Here is an 11589-nt window from a genome sequence, read left to right as displayed (position 1 = left end):
GCTGAATTTCTACAGCCTGATGAAGTTTAGTTTGTGTTTTTAGCTGCAAAGAGATGATGAGCTGCACTAAAAAGCCAAAATATATTAAATATAAAACTTGAATTACAATATAAAATCTAATAAGTATGTAATATTAAATTATATAATACATTGTACCTTTCCCCCACCTCTACTCTATGAAAAATCTATTTTAATCTGTCAAACTATTAGTAATTGAGTTTATTATCTCCCATAAATGATGCAGCAGCTACAATGAGTCTGCCTGCTAGCCTAGTTCTGCAGAGGATAGCAGTAACTAGATCTGTGCCACCTCTCCGGCTCAGATGAAATTCACATTATTTGACCTATAAATCAAACATTTAGGAGTTTCCATGTTCTCCCAGTGCCTGCCTGGGTCATGTTGTTAGGCTGATTGGTGGGTGTGTAGGTGTACACTGTGAGCATGTGATTGATGAGCGACCTGTCCAGGGTGTACCCCCCCGCCTCTCGCCCAGTGACAGGTGAGATATTAAAGGGCAGAAACAACCGGGCTGTCATTAAAGAAAGAGCAGCGATGAAAACAGGACAGGAAGTTAGACAGCAGTGGTCTGTCTTACAGGTGCCAACGTGCACAAACAGCTAAAAGTAGAGGAAAGATGTTCACGGCCTTAACAGAATGAATAGTTTAGATACATAAAATATATATAAGTAAGTGTTGATCTAATAGAAAAGATGTTCCACACGTTTTTAAAAATGAGTGCAAAAGCTAAGAAGCTAAGAAAATATAAAAATATATGAATCTCTCTCAGTAATAATGATCCGATAGGTTCATTCATACATAAATAACATTCTACTGTATCTTTCCTTTTCATACTCGATGTAATCTTCGTTTCCTTTTATGATGCAGGAGCTTCACTTATCACTGTATTTTTACATTATAAGCAGATGATCTGAATTTCATCCTCCACCCCGTGTGAGGGCCTGTCACACACACTCACAGCGGCTGGAGCTGAGTGATCCTAGCGTGACAGGAGTGGACTGCTGGGAGCATGTGGTATAATCCTGGCTTGATTTGGCACACGGCCTAGTGAGGTATTACATTGCTCACAGGCTGCATTAGTCCCACGCTGCTCACATGTGCATGCTTGCACACATTACTGCTGCGCTGCCCGGGAGGTGAGAGTGGGATGAAAGTGGTGATGGGAGGTCACCGGGGACGTGGAGTCTTTCAGCTCGGAGATGAATAAATTGTCAGAGTAGAAACATGCGTGGAGACTTTTGCACAGTGATAATGGATGTGTGGAGGATTTCTGCTGGCCTGGGCAGAGAAAACGCTGATGCTAATTGTGGTGCTGTGTGTATGTTTGGGCCATAAGTGGAGCTACAATCAGTCTCTATCACTGGAGGGTAACGTAGCACTTTGAACGCCTCAGCACCAGCCTCCAGAGACCTTTTTACTGACTTACTAATGAGGTGAGATGAGAAGTGCACTGGTGGAAAGTAACTTAATACAAGCTTGAAGTATTTGTATTTTACTTCAGTATTTCCTTATTGACAGATGAATCACTCATAGATTAATATATCGTACATACAAAAACAGATGATGAATACACGTTTATAAAATATATTTTTAAATGCTCATTTAATATCAAACCGGTGGTTGTGGAACAAAATGATTCATAATTCATATCTGTATGCTGCTAAAGTGTTAGTTTCATTCTGCTGTATTCTATTTTACTTCACTACCATTCTTATGTAAATTCCACTCCATTGTCTTTTTGCCTTGTGATAATCTACAGTAAAATAGTGGAAGAACAAGTAAAGACACTGTTCACAGTTTCAAAGTGTAAATGTTCCTGAAATGTGATCTGATCTTCACCAAAGTCACAAACATCAGCAAGCACAATATTTATAGGCTGATAAAACACAAACAGTCCTGATGTTTCATGTCTTTGCTGAACACACTAATTAAACACACAGAGTGATGGTGGAAAAAGTAAGTGAACCAGTGTGTGTGTTAGGATACCTTAATAAATTTGGGAATTCACGATGGTGATGATCCAGGTCCAGAGGCAGCAAAGCCCCAAATGATGACGCTCCCTCCACTGGATGGTTGGGAGGACGTCTTGAGGTTCATTTCCTGTTTGTTCTTCCCTCCTGTATCTTATATTTAATCTGCTGGTCCTGTGGTCGACAGGAGATCAGTTCAGCAGCTCTGGACCATATTCTTATTCTTATATCTATCTTCTTGTATATTAACTGTGTCATTCAGATGATCTTTAGCACTACATGTATGTACATATGTCCACTTGCTGAGGTTTATTTCATTTTTCCTCTTTTACGTGATTTGAATGCGTCATTTGTTTTAGACATTATAAAAATGATTCTGAGCTGTATGAACTAAATTAATCATCGTCTCACGTGATTTTATTTAAACACCTTCCTGAGTTAATCTGTATCTTTTACAATGACAACATTTCTCAAAAGGAACTTCAGGACCTGCAGGTTTGGAACCACTGAAGTAAACTGTAAAGACTGAAACCAGCTCCACCCTGAGCTGCTCCAGCTCCAAAACAGTGTTTAAAAAGGAGGATTTTGAATGCTGGACTTTTACTGGACATGTTTTCTGTTCTTTACTTTTCCTTCAGCAGAGCGTCTGATCGTCCTCTTTCTCCATGTAATGATGTAACTGACCTGCTGTCGTAACGAACACAGAGCAGCACAGATCTGATGTAACACCGTGAGCGGTTTGCAGCACCACGCTAACATCAGTGGACAGTGCAGTTTGAGATCAGGCAGACACACACGAACAGAAACGAACGTGTGAATCTCCAAAAATAGACGAGAATAAACTGTGATTTGAAAAACAAAAAAACAAAAGTGCAGTTGCATAACACATCCTGCAAAGTAGGGTAACAACAGCTCTGCCCAGCAACCACACTGTTCTCCATCTGCCAGATTTCAAACGTGCTGCGATGAGTTATGATATAAGTAGTTAGTGGTTTGTAGTTCTCTCAGCACCAGGATCAGACTTTTACAGCTTGGTGTCTGTGACTCAGAATAATCAGAATAATCAGGATTCACGTTTTCCAGCAGTTTGATTTATGATCAACAGTTGTAAGACAGCTCCTCACCCGTGAAAGTTGGATTTCTTTTCTTAGAACATCCTGGTGTGTTACTGACTACACCTACATGATTATATATGAGGGTCAGCACAATCAATAACACCTGGGAACCATTTCATAGAGGATCTATTCAACAGAGAGATAAATGAGTCTGTGGTGGACCAACAGACCCATATGGTACCTTTTAAAGCATTAAGATGATCAGCAGCATGATGATTTCAAACTATTAAAATCAGTAGAGAAACAGCAGTGTTATATTTATATGTCTTAGACAAACTGTGCAAACATGTTGGACCTCAAACAAAAGCACTACAACTGCTCCCTGTCTGTCCAAATGCTGTGGAATTCACTATGAGTCAGTGTTACCTCATCCTCACAGAGACCACATCTGTCGATCCTGTGCTGCACAACCCACATCTCTTCTTATGAGCTCGTCTTGTGTAATTCTAGCAGCAGCCAGCGTGGACGGTTTGTTCTCTTCAGCTGCAGCAGGGAGCTTCCATTATGGAGCAGGAGGAGCCGGCGCCACACCTACGTCCTAATGAAGTCGTCAGAACACGCTGCTTGGATCTTCACAGATCAACAGCATGAGTTGTTCTTACTGTACTTTTAAAGCTAAAAGCTCAGAAACAGCACAGCTCATCTCCCTTCCTCAAATTTAAACTTCCTGTTCAAAGCTTTATGGGAACCGTAGTTCCAAATGGAAGAAGCTAAAAATAACAATATTCACTAACTATACCAAGGAATCAACAAGAAACTAACACTGTGCCTGGACACTGGTTGTTCATCCCTGCAGACTCACTTCTCCATCACCATCTTATTTACGGTATGTGCTGAATCATGACCTTCTAATGTGAGCACACGTGTTTCTAGATTCAGTGAGACAGTCACTGACGTCCATCACTAATAAATCAGTTCATTTTAAAGAAGCTGATCCTCATAAGTGCAGAACCTGCCTGAGGTTTGTCACGTTTTAAAGTTTTCTTCAGTGTCTAATTAGACCTCTGATCCTCGTCAGTATGTCGAAGTGTTCACAGAGAGCTGAACGCTCTTATAACTGATTCAGCACAGTTCCTTTTCTAGAATCCACCTCTTTATTAACGTGAAACACGACAGGGTGTGTGTGTTTGCTCTGCACTGACAGTGAGTTATTTCATTTCATCAAGTTAATAGTCAGCAGTCATGTGCTCGTTAGGAATCATAAAAACAATTAGGGACACAACGACCTTTCACCACTGCTTCCAAAGCTCATATGAACCTAATGTAGAACCTGCCTACACATGGCTGAGTGTGTTTCTGCAGGAGGATCTTGTGTGCTCCACATGTGAGCAGATCTCGGCACAATCGAACCGTTGTGCGGCTGTGTCCCCGGGCAGCGAGGTTCTAATGACACAGCTGACTCCTGAACCAGGAATGTCAAGTCTGCAGAGGCCTCCCACATTAAAATAGCCAGCATGCCCTGTCAGCAGGCCCTCACAGCGGACACACGGTGCCTAACAGCTGCCAAACTGACAGAACTACTGAGTGGGGGGTGGAGGTGCTGAGGCAAAGGAAAACCAGCACACAGGCTTCAACAACAGGACAACAGCTCAGCACGAGTGGAGGAGGAGGAGAGGAGGGAATCATATTACCCTGCAGGCGCTTCGCTGTCCCCCCTTTCTGCTCCTCACACCAGAGTCAGAAAACAAGTTGAGGTGAATGTTTCCACACATTCACCTCACACAGAAGCTGCACTGACGCAGTTCCCGACTCAAACGCCACATCCTTCAGGATTTGCTGTGGATTCGAGAACAAGCTCTTGTTGTGCGGAGCTGTTTCCTGCAGATACTCTTCATTAACTTCAGAGACAGCTGCTGTGTCACTGCAAATGATGTGTGTGTGTGTGTGTGTGTGTGTTGGGGGGAGAGCAACTGTAAGCATATGTTCCTCATACCCGACTGGAACCACTATCTGATATTCAACTCCTGCCACGGCTACAAATATCATTTCATGTCATTTTCACTCTTTCCTGATGTAATGAGTGAATTCTTTTCCTCGTTTAATCTGATCTGAACCCAAAATTCAATTTGCAGAAGGTCGGGTTCCTAAATGTGAAGCAGGAAACAGCCCAGAGGGCCCCAGACCCCGAAACCAGTTTCCCTACTGTAATTAGCTTAATCATAAATACACTGGAACTGTTGGACCGTTGACAGCTGCAGAGGACGTTTCAGATGACTGTATTATAATTATGTTTCATATTATTACGTACATTATTATATATGTAAACCATTACAGATATATTTAATAACTTTAATAACTGATTGTTTAAAGTATAAAATGGCAGAAAAAGCTTGAAAAACACCTTTGCTGTTACTACTCTAACGCACACGCTGTTAGAGCAGCTTGTGATGTTACAGGAAATGATCAAGTTCCCACAATATTAATACTTTAACCTGTTCGTACATGATGAACTTGTGTTATTAGAGATTTAAAAATGACTTCAGCCTCCATAGAAAGACGCTGCGTTTTCTGTCATAGCAAACTGAGAAAAATATTACCGTGTATATTGGGGGGTCACCAGGGGCCCACGGCTGCTCTGTTCATCCAACCATGGCTTCGAGCAGCTCAAGTTGTTAGATGCAGCTAACAATTTATTTCAATTAATCATTTTCTTTATAAAGAAATCATGAAATCAGTGACAAAGTTCACCACAGCTTCTCAGAGCCCAATGAGACGTTGGATTTGAACAGACAAAAAAATAAAATGTGCGTATTTGAGAAGCTGAAACCAGAGATTTATTTGATAAAACAGCTGGAAGGAACTGATTAAAGTGATTAAAATATCCTGATGTAGAGTTCATTAAGGTTTCAGACTTAAACTATACTGTATATGAAAAATGAACAGAATGACCTCCACCTGAGATGTTTTACTTGAGTATCACAGTGTAGAAATACTCTAATACACAGTCCTGTGAAGTAAAAGTACTCATTATGCAGCTCGGCCCTTTTCAGAACGATACTCTACCTGTACTGAAGTACAGTACTTAATAATACACATAATTAAAATAACAACATGAAGCGTGAGTACTGTAACTGTGGATACTTTAAAGGGCGACTTCACCTATTTTTAAACAGTACAAATCAATGATATCAGACTCCCACTTTATTACAAGATGTCTAAAATATAATGTTATTATATAAAAGATTAATCAGCCAGTAAAATGACAAAACACAACACGTGATGATCATAATCTCAAAATTAAATAATTGAAGCCGTTTATCAAGTAAAAACACCAAATGTTCTCAGATTTCAGCTTCTTAAAGTAATTATCCTGATTTTTAATCACTGTAATTCTAAATTATTTGGCTGCTGCATTTATAGACATTTTAGACTAAGAATTAGTCAAACAACAAAATTATTGTCAAAACCATCGGCAGTAACAATAATCGCTCCTTCCTGTGAATACAGATTTAAAAATATACAGCCACAACATTTGTTATTGCATTTTAACTCATTTTAATTACGGAAGTGTTATATTTTCAGTCTAGAAAAACAAAATGAAAAAGTCTGGATCTGGAGGTTTGAGTCACATCTTTGTTTTAAGAAATTAACCTTTTCTTTTATTTTGAAATTCCTTTTACACAGTACATTTTTATGAATAGTTCAAAATATCTTCTGCTGGTTTGTTTGGTAATATTTTTCTTCCTATAAGTAGAATCTCATTTTAATAAAGTTCTCTTTTGAAAAAACAAACACAAAAAGAAAACAGCCATTAATGTGTCCAGGGCCTTCACACGTTGGAAGATGTTCTGTCAGAAAACGGCCTGAGCTGGAGAAGACGTCCGTCCGTCCGTCCGTCCAGCTCAGGCCACGACGCACAGACTGACGGTGGGAAAACTCATCACTCATCGTGTGATGCTCCCGTCCAACTGTCAGACATTTGGACCCCTGTAGCGGCACGTGGGAGCAGATGAGCATTAAAAGTCCCATATATGTATCTGTATGTTGTCCCTTTGAGGGGGGGGGGGGGCTCCCACAGAATGCACACTAAAACACAGTCGTCTCCCCACACGTTGGCTTTCCCAAGTGGTCGTTCCCAAACACCAGGGATGCTCTGGTGACGGGAAACTGCTCCTCCTCACTTGCTGAAAACATTTCGGCCTTGAAGAAATATTGCTTAGATTGTATGTATAACATAAAACCCAGCTGACCCCCGCTGTAGCTGACCGCTGGAGTCAAAGCTTTCATTTAGTCTGCAGGGCCCGTGTTGTTCGGGCTTACAGATAATCCTCTCACTAACTTCCCCTAACATTTTGGGTCATCTTTTCAATTAGCGGCCTGCTGCTGTTTGACATCCCTCCATCTGCAGCTTTCTCTACATTCCTCTGACTCACTTGCAAGAATCCACACAAAACTGCCGACTGAGCAAAGACCTGGACTTTAACAGGAATAAGAAGGAAAACATCTTAAACAGGTTGACTCCTCACTCTTTAAATAGAATCTATGTTGCAAACAGGAAGCATTCATTGGTTTCACTTGTAGTTATAAAAACCAATTTGCTGGTTTTAGTATATTCTCTTCTTCTTCTTTTCTTTTTAAACATTAAATCTCTCTCTCTGTGTGTTTTCAGCCCATCAGACTGACCTCATTTACACATTTAGTCCACTTCCATGGATTCACACAAACCACCACCCTGCACACTTTAGGATAACACACCGACGACTCCCTGCACATGTACTTTTTTGAACGCCACGATACTTTAGTAGCTATTACAGCACGATTTGTCATGCACTTCTCTGTCTTTTTTGTTTTGCAAATTACCCCTACGCTGCACATCTGTAACTGGACTAACAGCTGTTCCGGCTCCTCAGTCGTCGTCCACCTCGTCCCCCTCGGACTCGTCTCTCCTCTCGTACATCTTGTCCCTCTGCCTCTCCTGGATCTCCTTCATCTCTTCGGCGTATCTGCAGAACGCGCCTCCGAACTTGCTCCAGGCTTTGAAGGGGATGGTGATAGAGTTCCTGTAGCTGGGCTTCACCTCGCTCACACGCAGGAACACTCCGTACTTGTTGGACCCGACGTCGAAGAAGAACCGCTTGGAGTCCACCATGATGGAGGTGCCCTCGGGGAGCTCCCCGTAGCCCCCGGAGGCTGCGCCCCCGGCCAGCTCGTCGTCGTCTCCTCCGTAATCATCTATGAGCTTAGCAAGGGCGTCTCGGAACTCTATCAAGCCCTGGGCCGGGAGGGCGATGGTCTGGCCGGCCAGCATGCCGCCCGCGGGGCCCCCGACTCCGAAGCCAGGTCCGCGGTTGACGGTCTGCCGGATCCGGAGGAACCTCCCCCGCTGGTTCTCCTTCAGGTCCAGGTAGTACTTGCGGTTCTCCCGGACGAGGAACTCGCTCTTCAGCGCTCGCCTGGGCCCGCCGTCCTCGCCAACGGTGGCCTGAGCGATCTGCTCCGGGCTGCTAGGCCCCAGCTGGGCGTAGTGCTCGATGAAATCCCCGAGGTAGTCGCGGAACTCCGCCGCCACCGACAGGGAGAGGGTCAGGCGGCTTTTGGAGCCCCCGGCCCCGACCTCGGCGATTTTAATGAACCGGCCCTTGCTGTTCTGCTTGACGTCCAGATAAAAGCGCTTGTTCTGGATGTCGAGGCGCTTGGACGCCAGCTCCTGGGTCTCCTGGTCCCTCTGGAAGTGCTGGAAGCCGCCGCCGCCGCCGCCTCCTCCTCCGCCGCCTCCGCCGCGCTCACTCCCGCTGTCTCCATCCGCCATCTTCAGCTCCACCATTCGGCTTCTGCCTCGCGCTGCTGCGTGTGTCCAGGCGGCGCGCGCCCCCTTCAAGCTCGCTATCAGCGCACTCCGGGGAGCGCTGTGATTGGTCCGGCTGTCTGTCACTTCCACACGTTGCGGCGGTGACGGCCTTCCTATTGGTTCTTCTGCTTTGCCAGTCACACCCATGTAGATACGTCTCTCGTCCGCCATTGGTTGAGACCGAGGTTCCGTTCGCGTACGTCTCGTTACGTTGGATTTTCTATATGTTCTATATGTTCTATATGTTCTATATGTTTTATATGTTCTATATGTTTTATATGTTCTATATGTTCTATATGTTCTATATGTTTTATATGTTCTATATGTTCTATATGTTCTATATGTTCTATATGTTTTATATGTTTTATATGTTCTATATATTTTATATGTTCTATATGTTCTATATGTTTTATATGTTTTATATGTTCTATATGTTTTATATGTTCTATATGTTCTATATGTTCGATATGTTCTATATGTTCTATATGTTCTATATGTTTTATATGTTTTATATGTTCTATATATTTTATATGTTCTATATGTTCTATATGTTTTATATGTTCGATATGTTCTATATGTTTTATATGTTCTATATGTTTTATATGTTTTATATGTTCTATATGTTCTATATGTTCTATATGTTCTATATGTTTTATATGTTCGATATGTTCTATATGTTCTATATGTTCTATATGTTTTATATGTTCTATATGTTTTATATGTTCTATATGTTCTATATGTTTTATATGTTCTATATGTTTTATATGTTCTATATGTTCTATATGTTTTATATGTTTTATATGTTCTATATATTTTATATGTTCTATATGTTCTATATGTTTTATATGTTCGATATGTTCTATATGTTCTATATGTTCTATATGTTTTATATGTTCTATATGTTTTATATGTTCTATATGTTTTATATGTTTTATATGTTCTATATGTTTTATATGTTCTATATGTTCTATATGTTTTATATGTTCTATATGTTCTATATGTTTTATATGTTCTATATGTTTTATATGTTCTATATGTTCTATATGTTCTATATGTTTTATATGTTATATATGTTCTATATGTTCTATATGTTTTATATGTTCTATATGTTTTATATGTTCTATATGTTTTATATGTTTTATATGTTCTATATGTTTTATATGTTCTATATGTTTTATATGTTCTATATGTTCTATATGTTTTATATGTTCTATATGTTCTATATGTTTTATATGTTTTATATGTTCTATATGTTTTATATGTTCTATATGTTCTATATGTTTTATATGTTTTATATGTTCTATATGTTTTATATGTTCTATATGTTTTATATGTTCTATATGTTTTATATGTTCTATATGTTTTATATGTTTTATATGTTCTATATGTTTTATATGTTCTATATGTTCTATATGTTATATTTTTTATATGTTTTATATGTTTTATATGTTTTAATATGTTTATATGTTCTAATGTTCTATATGTTCTATATGTTTTATATGTTCTATATGTTTATATGTTTTATATGTTCTATATGTTCTATATGTTTTATATGTTCTATATGTTCTATATGTTTTATATGTTCTATATGTTTTATATGTTCTATATGTTCTATATGTTTTATATGTTTTATATGTTTTATATGTTTTATATGTTCTATATGTTTTATATGTTTTATATGTTCTATATGTTCTATATGTTTTATATGTTCTATATGTTCTATATGTTTTATATGTTCTATATGTTTTATATGTTTTATATGTTCTATATGTTTTATATGTTCTATATGTTTTATATGTTCTATATGTTTTATATGTTCTATATGTTTTATATGTTTTATATGTTCTATATGTTTTATATGTTCTATATGTTCTATATGTTTTATATGTTCTATATGTTTTATATGTTTTATATGTTCTATATGTTCTATATGTTCTATATGTTTATGTTTTATATGTTTATATGTTTATATGTTTTATATGTTCATATGTTCTATATGTTCTATATGTTCTATATGTTTATATGTTTTATATGTTCATATGTTTATTTATATGTTCTATATGTTCTATATGTTTTATATATATGTTTATATGTTCTATATGTTCTATATGTTCTATATGTTTTATATTTTTATATGTTTATATGTTTTATATGTTCTATATGTTTATATGTTTATATGTTTTATATGTTCTATATGTTATGTTCTATATGTTTTATATGTTTTATATGTTCTATATGTTTATATGTCTATATGTTCTATGTTTGTCTATATTATCTATATGTTCTATATGTTCTATATATTTATATGTTTTATATGTTCTATATGTTCTATATGTTCTATATGTTTTATATGTTCTATATGTTTTATATGTTCTATATGTTTTATATGTTTTATATGTTCTATATGTTCTATATGTTCTATATGTTCTATATGTTTTATATGTTTTATATGTTCTATATGTTTTATATGTTCTATATGTTCTATATGTTCTATATGTTTTATATGTTCTATATGTTCTATATGTTCTATATGTTTTATATGTTTTATATGTTCTATATGTTTTATATGTTTTATATGTTCTATATGTTTTATATGTTCTATATGTTCTATATGTTCTATATGTTCTATATGTTCTATATGTTCTTCTTCTTCTTCTTCTTTCTGCTTTTCCCATCAGGGGTCGCCACAGCGAATCA

The 11589-nt window shown here is 38.2% G+C and overlaps 1 protein-coding gene across 1 annotated transcript; it reads right to left on the bottom strand.

Moving 5' to 3' along the window:
• Positions 1-5855: 5855 nt before the first annotated feature.
• purbb (purine-rich element binding protein Bb) lies at positions 5856-9022 on the bottom strand. Its single transcript, XM_026356591.2, has one exon. The coding sequence runs from the start codon at positions 8866-8868 to the stop codon at positions 7951-7953; it is 918 nt and encodes a 305-aa protein (XP_026212376.2). The 5' UTR covers positions 8869-9022; the 3' UTR covers positions 5856-7950.
• Positions 9023-11589: the final 2567 nt, after the last annotated feature.

Source organism: Anabas testudineus, chromosome 12 (assembly GCF_900324465.2).
Source record: "Anabas testudineus chromosome 12, fAnaTes1.2, whole genome shotgun sequence".
NCBI classification, from domain to species: Eukaryota; Metazoa; Chordata; class Actinopteri; order Anabantiformes; family Anabantidae; genus Anabas; species Anabas testudineus.
The sequence above is the reverse complement of the archived record's forward strand: the minus strand, read 5'-3'. Positions and strand labels throughout refer to the sequence as shown.